The sequence below is a fragment of the Zea mays genome, chromosome 1 (assembly GCF_902167145.1).
Source record: "Zea mays cultivar B73 chromosome 1, Zm-B73-REFERENCE-NAM-5.0, whole genome shotgun sequence".
Classification (NCBI taxonomy): domain Eukaryota; kingdom Viridiplantae; phylum Streptophyta; class Magnoliopsida; order Poales; family Poaceae; genus Zea; species Zea mays.
The window spans coordinates 208,915,295-208,929,516 of NC_050096.1; the positions used below are offsets into that span (position 1 = coordinate 208,915,295).

The window sequence follows — 14,222 nt, forward strand, 5'->3', positions numbered from 1 at the left end:
ACATATCCAACTTCCACCTTTCACATGGTACCATACTATCATTCAGAAAACAATCAACTATAGAGAGAAACAAAATTGTGAAAGTAAATGGGCATGTTACTTATCTGATGAAACGCACAAAGACAAGAAAATACTTGAGTGTTGATGTAACATTGATTACTAACTTGGTTTTGCCTGTGCAATGTAGCAGCGTGGGTTTTTTCATTCACCCCATATGCTCACTGATCACAACACAAACATAAGAAACCTTGCATTTGTAGTCATATAAAAATGTCATTTTATGCATATGCTCCTGTTGACTCTCTTCCATTCACTGAACAGCCGCCGTGACACTGCTGGATCAAGATGGTATATACAGGAATAGGATTCGCTGGACCTAAATAAAGGAAGAGATACTTGCATTCCAGAAAGGAAGAATAAACTCATTTGCCACACTTGATCTAAAGGTAGATACATTATGATATAACATGATGCACATAAACTTTTAAGGCATCGATCCTTGAAAACAAATAATGACAGCTTTGAACAGGCATGACGTTTGAATCAAAGGAAAAAATAATCAAATGAATATCACAGTGTATTTAGCTTTAAACAGAGAGTATGTGAATTTCTGAATCGGCAATGAGCCTTAACAATATCAAGCACAGCTATCCCTTTAAATTCAGGAATCACAAACTGGAGTATGAGAAGGTATACTATGCCTTATGAAAATAGCATCAGTCTGGGAGTTAGTACGAAACGTGATCAAAACAAGCAGATCACTCAGGTAGTCTATGCATATAGCTTGTCACTTAGCCTTCTTCCCTAAAGGTGTAGAAGTAACTGAAGGCACTGGCCTCTTCTTGTTAAAGGCACTGGTCCTGCTTTCAGGCTCATCGTCGTCGCTAGCCTCATTCGCCACCTGAGCATTTCTATCATCATCCTCCAAGGCCTTCCTCTTCTGCGCATTCACCTTCCCAAGCAACCTCCTCTCAACTGGGTCAGTGGGAACCACACGCTTCACACCAGGTGCCGCTTTAGCACCAAGACCGAGCCTAAAAAAATTTTACAGTCACATACCAGTTATCCAGGTAAAAAAAAAGAAAGAAAAAAATCAATGAATCATATACTTTGGTGGCCGGCCCTCGAAATCCTTATCGTTGGGTTCATCCGGCTCCGATGCACTCATTTTGTCCACCCATGTCTGGGCCTGAGAATGATTTATGCCATGGGTCAGGTATCTGCTTATGTGAATTGAGTGATGAAAGTATATGAAACAGCAGGCCTGCAGCTTGAACTAGTATTCGATGCCGCGTGACGCGTTAGGCGCCCGCGGAGACCAGGGAATGCGAAGGAGACAGCGCCTAAACAACCGGAGAGGTTGAATTTCCATAGTGATTGTGTCTATATCTATCAAATTAGCGGCAACGTCTACAAAACCTAACGCTGGTAGAAGAGAACAGGAGAAAGCATTGCATCGAACACCACCGGAGGAAGAAACAGTCAAACAGGGGAAGGAAGGAACTGAGGAGCCGAGTAGGCGGCGACGAGGAGCTCACCAGCTTGAGGGCTTTATTGAGCGTGACCACCTTGGGGAGCGGCGCCTTCTTCTTCTCCGCTGCCGGCGGCGGCTCGGTTGCCATCACTACCAGCTGGCCAGTTAGCGCCGCGGCGCGCTGGGCTAGGACTGGGACTGGGAAGCGAGGAGAGACCGAGGAAGGGGAGCGGCGGCTCGGGCAGGCAGTGGCAGACGAACGCGGCGGCGTTGTGGGTTCTGGGCGGAGGGTGGAGGAGAAGTAGGGTGGGACGGGTCCATCCGTGCAAGTCCAACTGTGAACGAAGCGACCCAAAAAAAACATGTTGTTCCCTTAACGTTTTTTTTATCCATTCATTATTAATAGATTTGATATTTGAGCGACTGAATGAAAACTGAGGGACATTTTCCTCCAGGTGGCAGAAACTATTAAGGGGGTGTTTGGTTCTGTGGACTAAAGTTTAGCCCGGGTCACATCAAGCGTTTAACTTTCAAATAGGAGTATGAAATATAGACCCAACCAACTGTACTAGATTCGTCTCACTTTTTAATCTTCGGCTGAGAAATTAGTTTTATAATCCGACTACATTTAATACCCTGAACGGAGGTTCAAACATTCGATATGATAGGGGCTAAATTTTAGCAGGGGCAAACCAAACACCCCCTAAATCGATTAAAGCACAACTCAACGTATGCAATTATGTTGTTACTAGACTACAAGATTGTTCGATTGTGGGCTTGTAGTTGTAGCACTAGTAAAACACCTTTCTTGACATGAAACCGCTCCATGTTAGATTTTAGAGAACCGAATGGTTCAACATTTAAACATAATTTTCTTTTTTTAAAGCAGCTCCATTTTATCTGAAATCAATCCAAACAACAATAAATTAGGAGTGAAACAGCTTCAGCCCACCGTACTCTGGAACCAAACACTACCTTAACCACACCAGACGCTAAGTGGTTACATGTGGAGGACCAAAGAATAATCGACATTATCATCTCTTTGAACAAGGTACTACAAACAATGAGACAAACAAAACAAGGGAGACTGACAAAGATGTGATTGCTCACGGACCCCGATTACACTCGATTATTCAGCAGTTTCTGCAGCATTGCTAAGCTCTTAGAAACCGGCAATTTATTGTCATACCTGCCACATGCAAAACCGAACTACAATGAATCACTCTAACAGGGAAATTGTTCCTGGCAACAGCTTTTGATTGACAAACACATCATGTGCACAACCTAACAGAATGTAACACATCCTACTCATCAGTGACGCATCCTCTAGACGCTGGAGCCACAAGCTTGATGTACTGCAATAATACATGGAGAAGAGACATTCAGCACGGAGCCAAGGATTACTCTGATGCCAACAACGCAGACAACGTTTAAGCTATAGTACCTTCCAAAGAGCTCCACAGGTGGACTTGTATGGCGGTGGGGTCCATTTCCTCCGTCTTTCTTCGAGCTGCTGCTCGGTAAGGTCAACGTCGATTACCCTCTTACTTACATCGATGGTGATTACATCACCACTATGGACAAGGCCAATTGGGCCACCTTCCTGAAAAATAGCTCCTTTTGTGAATAATACAAACCTTCTGCAGTTTATTTTAACTATCATGTACTGCACTGAGAAGATTAATCTTGAATGTTACTGAAAAAAGAAACCGGTACAAAACTACGCTGGTTGAGTTGAGTGCCACAAGCCTGCAATGCAGTACCTGTGCTTCAGGGCATATGTGGCCGACAACAAATCCATGTGAGCCTCCTGAAAATCTACCATCTGTCAGCAGGGCGCACTCCTGTAATGGAGATTGGGCACTGGTTAAGAGGTTATCACATCAGCTGTAGTGAAGAATAACCAGGGTAGTGGCCAGGCACACGTGCATCTAGATCAAGGTACCAAAACTTAGGAAGCACCAGATAATGCAAATACAAAGAACATGGGCAAAGAAAATCTGATCCTTTGTATTGTATTTAAGAATGTGCGAAGGGCTCTTGTTGCCTTAAAATTTCAACAATTTTTGGAGAGCAGAAGAAAAACTGGAGCGGCGGGGGAAGACCACCCCCATGGGCACGGCTTTGCACTAAGAAAGAAATCCACACAAGCCGGCCCAGAAAACCCCAAAACCCTGGTTTCACCCTATAGAACCACACCGTAACCTGGGCCAACCACGACCCATTGGGTTCAGGACCATCGCAACTACACTCTTGAAGGAGGGCCCAAACCAAGCACAGGTGAGGTGCCACAGACCGGGCGCCCTGCCACTCTTTTTTGGGTTGCCGGTGAGGGGATTTTTTTGCTGCCACCAGGATTTGAACCCCGGTCGGTGTCTCCCTCAACTGGGGAGCTTACCATTACACTACAATCGTGTTGGAGAACAGAAGAACATCAGAATTGTGCATCATCTGAGATGAAGAAGGTTATGCATATAAGTTATTTGTCACATTACCAACTACAACATCATTCATGAATGTGCGGTGCTAAAGAGGTGAGAGATGGCAAAAACCTTGTTTAAGTACATCATATCTAAGACTAAATAAAATCTATAGTATAATTGCTGGAAAAATGCTAGGCTATGAGCTAAGTGGTACCTTTCCGAGACCAGCACCCATTATTGCACTTGTTGGAGTCAACATTTCAGGCATCCCTGGCCCTCCTTTTGGTCCTTCTCCTCGGATTACTACTACCTTTCCCTGTTGAAACCATCAGAGCAATAAAATGATTTGTCATACGAATGCATGCTCTGAAACAATATGTTCCACTCGCAGAGAGAAGAAAAAGGCAATCGTGCTCTCCAAATAAAAAGGAAGAAATGGCAAGCAATAGCGACAGTGGCACATGCAGAAAATACTTGCATCGCACATATTACCTTGAAATTCGCTGGGTTTTCTGAGATAGCTGTGATCATGGATTCTTCACCCTCAAAAACTAATGCGGGACCTGACATTTTACCAAATAAAAGTTAAATTCTACACAAAGTATGGAGGCTTCCAAGGATTGGAGATGGAAGCAAGAAATCACCTGAGAAGAACAGTCCCTCTTTGCCAGTTATTTTTGCGACAGAACCTTCCGGTGCAAGATTTCCATAAAGTATTTGAATATGGCCAGTTGGTTTGATAGGATTGTCAAGTGGTCGAATTATTTGCTGTGTGTCAGAACAAAGATAAATGTCATGACTCACGATTCAAGGTATTAGTTGACAAGGCTACAGAACTCATAATTGAGCAATACCTGCCCCTCAGACAGAGGAGGGAAGATTTTAGCATTCTCAGCTAGAGTTTTACCAGTAACTGAAATGGGAAAAGAAAGACCATGTTATTAACTAAAATATGCAGATATTAAATTACACAATAGAAATTATTGACTGTACCCACCAGTCATGCAATCACCATCAAGAAGACCTTGCTCCAAAAGGTAATGAATGACTGCAGGTGTCCCACCAATCTGTAACATGGGGCTTACTCTCATACATAGCATTGATTAATTTAAGTTTACAGATATTCTCACTTCTTTGGTTTAAGCACTTTTCATAAAAAAATATGTGAAGAAAATCACAATGTGTGAGTACATTAAAAATACAATATAACAGAGCAATAGTGCGTTGAAAAGGTAAACTAGAAACTTAAGCTGAATTGAGCATTGCTCAAAACAAAGTGAATCTTAGAACCATTAAGCATTTACCTTATGTAGATCCTCCATGACATATTTGCCACTGGGCTTGAGGTCTGCAAGGAAAGGAACTTGGTCACTGACCTTCTGGAAATCATCAAGAGTCAAATGCAAACCAACGGACCTGAAAGAAGACAACCAGATGAGTTTTTTTCAACCTAAGTAGAAAGCACATGCAAGAGGATGATAACGCACCGAGCAATGGCAATCAAATGCAGAACAGCATTAGTCGAACCACCAAGTGCCATAACAATAACCATTGCATTTCGCAATGACTTCTCAGTGATAATGTCCTTAGGCTTCAAATCCATCTTTAGCAACTCTAAAAGATACTTCCCAGCAAGACGGCACTCTTCTAGTTTTAGTGGGTCCTCAGCAGGTGTCGAAGAACTTTGATACATAAAACAGCAAGGTTAATAAAAAGAAGTCAAACTACATCCTCCAAGTATTTACTGTTTAGTGACAAATGAGAGAGAAAATTCAGATACAATTCACACCTGTATGGAAGACTCATGCCCAAAGTTTCGATAGCAGATGCCATAGTGTTTGCTGTGTACATACCACCACAGGCACCTGCTCCTGGACATGAATTGCGGAGGACGTTCTTTCTTTGCTCATCAGTGATTGAACCACTAACATATTCTCCATAGCACTGCGCAGAACATCAAAATGCAAGCAAGCATTAGCTGTAGGATGTACATTGCCAAAGAAGTAGAGTTGCTGAACAGACCAAAGGCCATAAACATACCTGGAAAGCAGATACTATATCATAGGAATTGCCCTGAAAGTGACCAGGCTGCATCAAAAAAAAATCCATCAGAAAATTGTCGATAAGAAGCAGCTCAAAAAACATGCATATTTAACAGATTTTATCATTGGTTAAGGACTCCAAAACACACACACTGGCAATTACCAACCATGTTAACCTGAATTTCTAGCATAAATCACTCCACAGTATCAATTAGTTATTCAGTTCTCATAGTAAAGCAGTTTGTTCCATCACAATTCACAAATTCTATTTGCCTATTCAAGCAAGCCAAACATCCTGTTGAAGAACAGCACATTTCAGAATTAGTTATAATACAGCAAGTCAGCAAGAGACCAGGAGAGCATTACCTTAATAGTTCCACCATATATCATTATGCTAGGTCGATTAAGCCGTCCCATTGCCATTATTGTACCTGGCATCTGCAAACAAAGGACTGCTAAATCCAGTTGCAACTTAAGATCTAATGTGCATGATTATTCAAGGATGGGATAGTGCAAAGCTAGAAACCTTAACCCGTTCTAGTAGTTCCTAAGCTCGACTGAACTCACATGTCAAATCACCTCAGCACCCATTCAAACAACGAGCCAGATACAATTTCTTTACAAGAGACATAGGAAAGCTCATTCCTTTCAGCAAATAATGCAATTTTGTTGTATCCAGAAGAAAACTAGTGAGATGGCCATGGAGCATAGAAGAAAGTTCAAGTCCTTGTTGCTAAATTTATTCCCTTTTCTAGAAAGGAGCTAAAATTGCACCACGAACTCCAAACCAGCACAATCTCCGGCAAAGAGTAAACACCAGTAGAGACCAGAATGAAGATTTTAGTGGTGTTTGAGCATCATGTGATAGTTCAGGCTTGGGTGTGCTCATGTGCAGATTATCTGATCATGGAGTAGCAACTTTTGACTCCCCCACACAGTCCCACTGAACTGTATGAACACATTTCGGAACACCCAATCCATCGTATCTGCAACAGCAGAGACAGTGGAAAGGAACTCACGTTCTTGTCGCACCCAGGTATGGAAATGTTGGCGTCGTAGTGCTGCGCTCCCATGACGGTCTCGATGCTGTCGGCGATGAGGTCACGGGACTGGAGGCTGTAGCACATGCCCCGGGTGCCCATGGAAATGGCGTCGCTGACACCGACGGTGTTAAACCGGAAGCCGACCATGCCGGCCTCGCGGACGCCGTCACGGACGGCCTCCGCGAGGCGGAGCAGGTGCATGTTGCAGGTGTTCCCCTCGTACCACACCGACGAGACGCCGACCTGCGGCTTGCGGAGGTCAGCGTCAGTGAGCCCGACCCCATAGAGCACGGCCTGCGAGGCGCCCTGCGACTTGGGCTCCGTGATGCGCGCGCTGTACTTGTTCAGCTTGAGCTCGTCGGATACCGCGGTGGCACGGATGCGCTGGAGACGGCGGCCGGAAACGGGGCCGACCTCCGGGAGTGAGGGGGAGGTGAGCGCCATGGACTGCATCGCAGCGGCGGCGGCGGCGGCGGCGGCGTTGAGGTACGGAATGGGGTTTAGGGTTTTGGGTGGTGAATTGGTGGAGTGACGGGGAATGATGAATGGATGGACAGGGACAAGTGGAGCTGTGGCTGTGGGCGAACGTGCGTGCGGCGGCTGACGGCCGCGGCAGGAGGGGGAAGGCGACGAGACAGCATAGCCAGGTCGAGAACTGGAAAAAAATATTTGTAAACTTTTTAAAACTATTTCTAAAATAATAATATAGTTCTTTAAAAACTAATCTATTTTATCGCGCCAATTTTCATCAGCAAAATCCTATGTGTCAGAGGCATGTCACCATGACAGATAAGGCCATGTCTGGAAGTTTAGTATTTTTATAGTTTTGAAATAATACTATCGTATTTGATGATACTATAATATTAAAACTCAAAAGGTGTTTGGTTTCACTACACCAAAATAGTAAACTTCCTAAATAAACCCTAGGAAGTTAGGTCTAAACCCTAGAAAGTTAGCTAAACTCTCGGAAGTTAAGTCATCCCGTCGAAAGTTTGGCTCTCAGAAATTTTTTGTCGGAAGTTAGCTTAACTTCCTAGAGCCCTCTAGGAAGTTAGCTAACTTCCTACAGCCAAAAAAGCCTCTTCGAAGTTAGTAGCTTCTCGGAAGTTAGTAGCTTCACGTCGTCAGCGCCGTCAGCTGACTAACTTCCTACGACTAACTTCCTACGGCTGACCGTAGCCCTAGAAAGTTAGCTGGCTAACTTTCTACAGTGCTGACTGTAGCCCCTAGTTCCTACGTCTTAATAAGCCTCTAGGAATGTCGGCGTTTCGGACCCGGGGGGTCCCTGAACCGACGAGTGAGATTGTCGCTGCGTGCCCCTGCCCAGATGGGTTGGCGCGGGATGGAACACGAGAGGTGGGACAAGCCTTGTATTATCCTGCACCAGGGGTGCCGCTCGTAGTAGGGGTTACAAGCACGTCGCGAGAGGAAAAGAGAGAGAGAGCATGTTCGTTCGCTCCTTCCCTTGCGCGAACCCCCCTCCAGGATGGCCCTGGACCTCCCTTTTATAGACGCAAGGAGAGGATCCAGACGTACAATGGGGGTGTAGCTATGCGCTAACGTGTCCGGCAGAGAAATGCCTAAGCCTTGTGTACATGCCAACGTGGCTGTCGGGGGAGAGCTTGAGCCCTGTACACGTGATAGCGTGGCCGTCGGAGAAGCGCCTGAGCCCTGTAGGAGCACAGCTGGCAGTGCGGCAGGGATCCTGCTGACGTCTCCTTGCTGCCGTAAGGGGCTGAGAGCCATTGGCGCCATGGTTGCACGCGGGGCACCATCATTACCCGTCGCTGGGGTAAGCCAGATGGGACGCCGGTCTTGTTCCTTGTAGCCTGAGTTGGCTAGGGATAGGGTAATGATGTATCCCCTGTTGGCGCGGTCGATCCGAGCCCAAGGTCGGGCGACGCGGAGACTTCTCTTGAGGCCGAGGCCGGGGTTGGGCGAGGACGCGATTCCTTCCGAGACCGAGGTCGAGGCCGAGTCTGGGGGTCGGGCGAGGCGGAGACCTCCTCCCGAGGCTAGAGCCTGAGGTCGGGCGAGGCAGAGCTTCCTATTGCGCCCGAGGCCGAACTCGGTGGTTGATCGTGACTTGTTGTCAGTCTTCGCCTGGGTGGTTGGCATGGCAGTCGGAGCGGGGCGGGCGGCGCTGTTTTCCCGTCATATCGGACAGTAAAAGAGAGGGGCGAAGTGACTGCGGTCACTTTGGCCTGGCCGACTGAGGCGCGTGTGTCAGGATACGGCGTCAGGCGTCCCCTACATTAAATGTGCCTGCGAAGCGGTCAGTTGGTGAGGCGGTCCGGCCAAGGTTGCTTCACAACGAAGCCTACCCGAGCCGGGCTTCGGGAGAGCCAAGGAGGTGCCCGCTGCCTAAGGAGGCCCTCGGGCGGGGCGTGAACTCGTCTGGGACTACTGCTCCAGCCCGAGGCTGGGCTCGGGCGAGGTCGCGTCCCTTGGGTAGACGAAGCCTTGACTTGAACCGCGCCCGTCAGTTGGTCTGAGGGTGTTTACCAGCCGTGATTAGGAGTGTTGGGGGTGCCCCTAATTATGGTACCTGACAGTAGCCCTCGAGCCTCGAAGGGAGTGTTGGTACTCGCTTGGAGGCTTTTGCCGCATTTTCGGTGAGGGGACCGGCCTTTCTCAGTTTTGCTTTGTTCTGGTGGGTGCGCACGAGCGCACCCGCCGGGTGTGGCCCCCGAGGCCTCGGAGGAGTGGTTTGACTCCTCCGAGGTCTGAATTCTTTTCGTGGTGCCTCGGTCGATCTGATCGTTCCCTCATGCGGCCTGGCCGTAGCCCGGGTGCATGGTCAGGTTCCGAGTTATCACGCTGGTTGGTTGACGCTGTCAACAGTTTGGCCGTAGCCGGGTGCGAGAGCAGCCCCCGAGCCTCTGCACGGAGCAAGAGGACGATCAAGGACTTTCCCGACTTTTATCATACGCCCCTGTGTCGCCTTTCCGCAAGGAGGAGGGGGGAAAGCGCCATGTTGCCCTCGGAGGGCGCCGAACATGGTGTTTCCAGTGAGCTGCTAACGGGTGATCCGAGTGGACGCCCGTGCCCTATTCGTTAGGGGTCGGCTGGTGGCCCAGAGGCGCGCTCCAAAAGTACCTGCGGGTGATTCGCCGGACCTGGACCCCTTCGATAGGGTCCGAGGGCTCGATGCCTCCCTCCGGTGGGATTCCGTTACAAATTGTTCCCGCCGGTCTCGGAAATGTCCTAGGGTACCTCGGGAGCGTAGCCCGAGCCTCGGCCATGTATCGGACGTACCCAGAGTCATCCCTCACTCTGCATGCTCTGGGGCGACTATCGAACCCTTCCAAGGGGCCAGCCTTCGAACCCCTGATCAGTAGTGGGCGCGGAGCCCGAGTGCTCTAGGGCGGCTGTCGAACCCTTCCGAGGGACCAGCCTTCGAACCCTTGATCAGTAATGGGCTTGAAGCCCGAGTGCTCTGGGGCGGTTGTCGAAACCCTTCCGAGGGGCCAGCCTTCGAACCCCTGATCAGTAGGAGGGCTCGGGGCCCGTTTCCTTCGCCGAGAAGGATCCTTTCCAAAACATTCCCTTTCCCGGTCCCTGTAGCGAGAGAGAGAGAGGAGGAGGGGAAGGATATGTATTTAAATAAGGTGGCGCACCTTTTCTGACGCGGTCATCATGGCGGAGGTGAAACGACGCCCGCCTCGCCTGCCAGAGGTGTCGCTTGCTCCGCCGGGGAGTTAATGCGACGGGACGGGCGATTCACGTGGCGCCCGTTGCGCGTGCGAGCCGTTTGAGGAACGGAAAGATCGTTTTACCTTCGAGTTTTGAATTTCGTGGCGAGTTCGGGCGAAGTTTTGAACGGTTCTCGCTCGGGCCTTTATATACTCGGAAGGGGGGCCGAGAGTGGTTCGTCACTCTGCCATTTGCGCCTGCCTTTTGCTCTGGTTTTCGCAACCTAAGAGAATAGCCAGGGAAAAGGAAACCGCGCACCTCATCCCCTCTGCCTCCACCACCTTTGTTCGGTGATGGCTGACAGGGTGACCGTTGTCCCGCCGCGCGACCCGTGGCCCTCCTCCACCGTCGTCGCGAAGGATCTGGAGGCCCTCGTCGTCGATGGTCTGCTCCGTCCCCTCTCTGGTGGGGCACAGCCGGAGTGGATGGCCTTGAGCGAGGTCGTCCCTTCCCCGCCGCCGGGGTACGTGGTTAGCTTCATCCCCTTCCATGAGCGGGGGTTTGGAGTGCCAGCGAGCCGCTTTATGCGGGCACTCCTGCACCACTACGGGGTGGAGCTGCACAACCTCAACCCCAACTCCATTGTGCAAGCGGCCATCTTCGCGGTGGTTTGTGAGGGTTTTCTAGGGATCGAAGTTCACTGGGATCTGTGGACCCACCTCTTCTCCGCGGAGCTCTTTGCCTTGACGACGGATGCGAAGAAGGTCCGTATGGCGGTGCGGGCCGGTGGCTGCACCCTTCAGCTGAGGCAGGGGCGCGCGCAGCAGTACATCCCTGCCATCCTTGTGTCTTCGAACAAGGGGTGGCAGCGCCGATGGTTTTATCTCCGGAACGACGACGGGAGGCTTCCGTCGTTTTATCAACGAGTGGTGATCGCCGCCGGCAGCAACTGGCGCTGGGGCGCCATGCGCGAGAGACAGGAGAAGCTCCATCCTATTCTGCAAGCTTTGCAGAGGTTACGAGATGGGGGCCTTACCGCTACGGGGGTTGTTGCCGCCATCCATCGTTGGAGGGTGCTCCCTTTGGCAGAGCGGCGGTTGCAGCTCTCGGAGATGAGACCAGGGGGCGATCTGGAGGGCTCGCAGATGTCCTCGGCCTCCCTCCCCGATGATGACCTCCGCAAGCGGGTAGCGGGTACGGTAGGGAGACTGGAGGCTGGCGCCCTTACCCAGCTTGCGATGCACCCCGACCATGGGTACGTTTCCCTGGTAAGTATCCGCTCCTTCTCCTGTATTGCACCGAGTTGCCTTCGATTCCCACTGTTGGGATCTTTGCTCTTCCCCAGGAGTTAAGCTTTTATAAACCCGCCCTGCCGCCGGTCCTGGAGGACGCGGTGGACCGAGCCGCGCGGAGGGTTGCCGCGGAGAAGAAGGAGAAGAAAGACGTGGAGAAGGCTCGGGCTCGCGAGCGGATGCGAGCTCGGGACGCCTTGGAGAAGCGCCGTCAGAGGTAAGAGAGGGACGGGCTCTCGAGGGAGCCGTCACCGGAGACGCCCGACGATGATGATGACGATGATGATGACGAGGACGACGACATGGTGGCCCGTCTTGGCCTCAGTCCGGACCCGGGGCCGGGCCAGGGGTTACCGCGCTAGCCTCCTGGTGGGCTGGTATCATCAGTGCCCGGGGTCGGGACATCAGGGTCCCAGTCTGAGGAGCGGAGGCAGGCCGAGGGGGCACCTGACCCCTCTGTCCCCCAAGATCAAACGCCCATGCCGGCTGCGCAGGAGGTTGATCCTCTGACCGCTGAGGCGACGCCTGGGCAAGCCGCTCCTTCGGCGCCTCGAGCGCCCGAGGTGGGAGCGGCGCCGAAGTCGGTAGCGGGGCAACCCTTGGCAGTGCCTGCGGGGACCGAGGCCCGAGGGGCCTCCTCGCAGGCACGATTGGCCTTGGTCCGAAGCGGGTAAGTGCCTGAGAATGCCTCTGTTTTGGCTTCTTTCGTCGCGTGTCTTGAACTTGCTTTCTCTCTTCCTTTCAGCAAGCGGAGGCAGGGCATAACCGGCCTGGCCCCCACGAAGGCCCTTAAGACGGTGTCGGCTTCTGCTGCCGGTGCCGCGGCGCGCCATGCCGGTTGGCTGGCCTCCGCACAGGATGCTCCCGAGCGGGGGCCCAGGTGGCACGAGCTGCCATGGGGCAAGCCTCCCAGGCCAACCCCTCCATCAGGGCGGTCATCATGCCGGGGGAGGCTGCTGACGCGGTCGTGGCCCCGAGCCCGCCTGACGTGTCGTCGGTGCTGGCGTCGACTCCTGCCACGGTCGTTGCTGATTCGCCCGCGGAGCCGTCCACCGCCCCCGACGTTGAGATGGTTGGGGCGTCGCCACTCGCGGTCGTCCCCGACCTCCCCATTCCTGGCCCTAAGGAGGGGGCTAACGCTGTTGCCGAGGTCGGTGACCGGAAACCCGCCACCTTAGCCGAGGGGAAGCCCAACGTGTCGATGGCGATGGTGCCCGACGTGTTGACTGCAGGGGAACCCGACGCCTTAGCGGAGGAGCGCACAACACCGCGGCCCTTCTCGAGGGGCGGCGTCCTCATCCCCGCGCAGCGCAACCCCAATGAGTGGTGTGGGCGGGCGTTCCGGTTCTAGAGCCACGGCGCCTCGAAACCCCTCCTCGTCCTCAACGATGAGCAGGAGGAGCAGTCTCGGGATGAGCTCCGCAAGTATGTCGAGGCGGCGATGGGGTCGCTTCGGTCGACCATGGAGATCCTTTCCAGGGACGTTCCCAGGGTCCTCCAGGTAAGCATTTCAGGTGCATACCTTGCGTGGCCAAGGCATTCTTTGTAATACCTTGTCTTCCTTGCTCAGGAACTGGCGGATGTAAGCACCACCAAGTCGATGTTCATCCGCCGCGAGAGCGGCATCTGGGGTTCGCTGCGGTCCCAGAGGGCCGCGCTTGCCAAGGCTAATGAGCTCCTTGCCCGACAGAGCATCGAGCTGGCGGACCTTCGGCTGCTCTGTGATGATCTGAAGGTAGAGGCAGCGGCAGCGCGGGCAGAGGCGGCGTTGGCACGGACGGAGGCACAGCAGCGGCAGCTGGAGCTTGGCCAGGCCATCGACGAGCGGGACCAATCTCGGAGCCAGGCTGCCCAGGCCGCAGGCTGGGCTGAGGCCCTTGAGGGTCAGCTGGCCGAGGTGTCTGCTCGGGCAGGGGCCCTTGCGGTGGACCTGGCTGTGGCCGTCGGATCTGCCCAATCTGCCCAAGTCGTGGCCTCGCAGGAGCTTGCCTGGGCTGAAGGTATGTTTCGCCTGCTTTGCGACTTCAATTCAGCTTCATTCTTCAACTCGTGTCTGAAGAATTTTGATCGGCTATCTGCAGAGCTCGAGACGACTCTTAATGAGTCCGTCAAGGCGCACGCCCGGGCGGCTGAGCAGAATGAGGCCGACCGTGTGGCTATGTCCGAGGCTATCTCAGCCTTTTGCCGAGCCTTTGACCTTGACGACGTCCCCTCGGGTAGCTCCCCCTAGAGTCATCTGCGGGCCTTGGGCGGCCATGTGCGCAGCAGACTCCGCGGGGCGCTGCACCACGGCGTTAGGCGGGCCTTCGCCG

At 52.0% G+C, this 14,222-nt stretch overlaps 2 protein-coding genes and 1 pseudogene across 3 annotated transcripts; all 3 read right to left on the reverse strand.

The window, feature by feature from the left end:
* Nucleotides 1–634: 634 nt before the first annotated feature.
* LOC100277774 (uncharacterized) lies at nt 635–1,837 on the reverse strand. Its single transcript, NM_001291589.1, is given in 3 exon segments — nt 635–1,034; nt 1,110–1,189; nt 1,539–1,837. Coding segments are annotated over 3 exon segments (411 nt in total). The 5' UTR covers nt 1,623–1,837; the 3' UTR covers nt 635–787.
* Nucleotides 1,838–2,481: 644 nt separating this feature from the next.
* Nucleotides 2,482–7,639, reverse strand: LOC100273676 (Dihydroxy-acid dehydratase chloroplastic). 2 transcript variants are annotated; one of them, XM_008669651.4, is made up of 15 exons: nt 6,959–7,639; nt 6,306–6,377; nt 5,938–5,985; nt 5,687–5,841; nt 5,385–5,579; nt 5,202–5,313; nt 4,895–4,964; nt 4,752–4,810; nt 4,542–4,665; nt 4,390–4,460; nt 4,112–4,213; nt 3,238–3,318; nt 2,919–3,077; nt 2,759–2,829; nt 2,482–2,663 (listed from the first exon to the last, which is right to left on the reverse strand). In XM_008669651.4, the coding sequence occupies exons 1-14, from the start codon at nt 7,433–7,435 to the stop codon at nt 2,779–2,781; spliced, it is 1,776 nt and encodes a 591-aa protein (XP_008667873.1). In that variant the 5' UTR covers nt 7,436–7,639; the 3' UTR covers nt 2,482–2,663; nt 2,759–2,778.
* A 5,781-nt stretch (nt 7,640–13,420) lies between these two features.
* Nucleotides 13,421–14,222, reverse strand: part of LOC103645230 (3-ketoacyl-CoA thiolase 1, peroxisomal-like) — a 29,719-nt pseudogene continuing 28,917 nt past the window's right edge.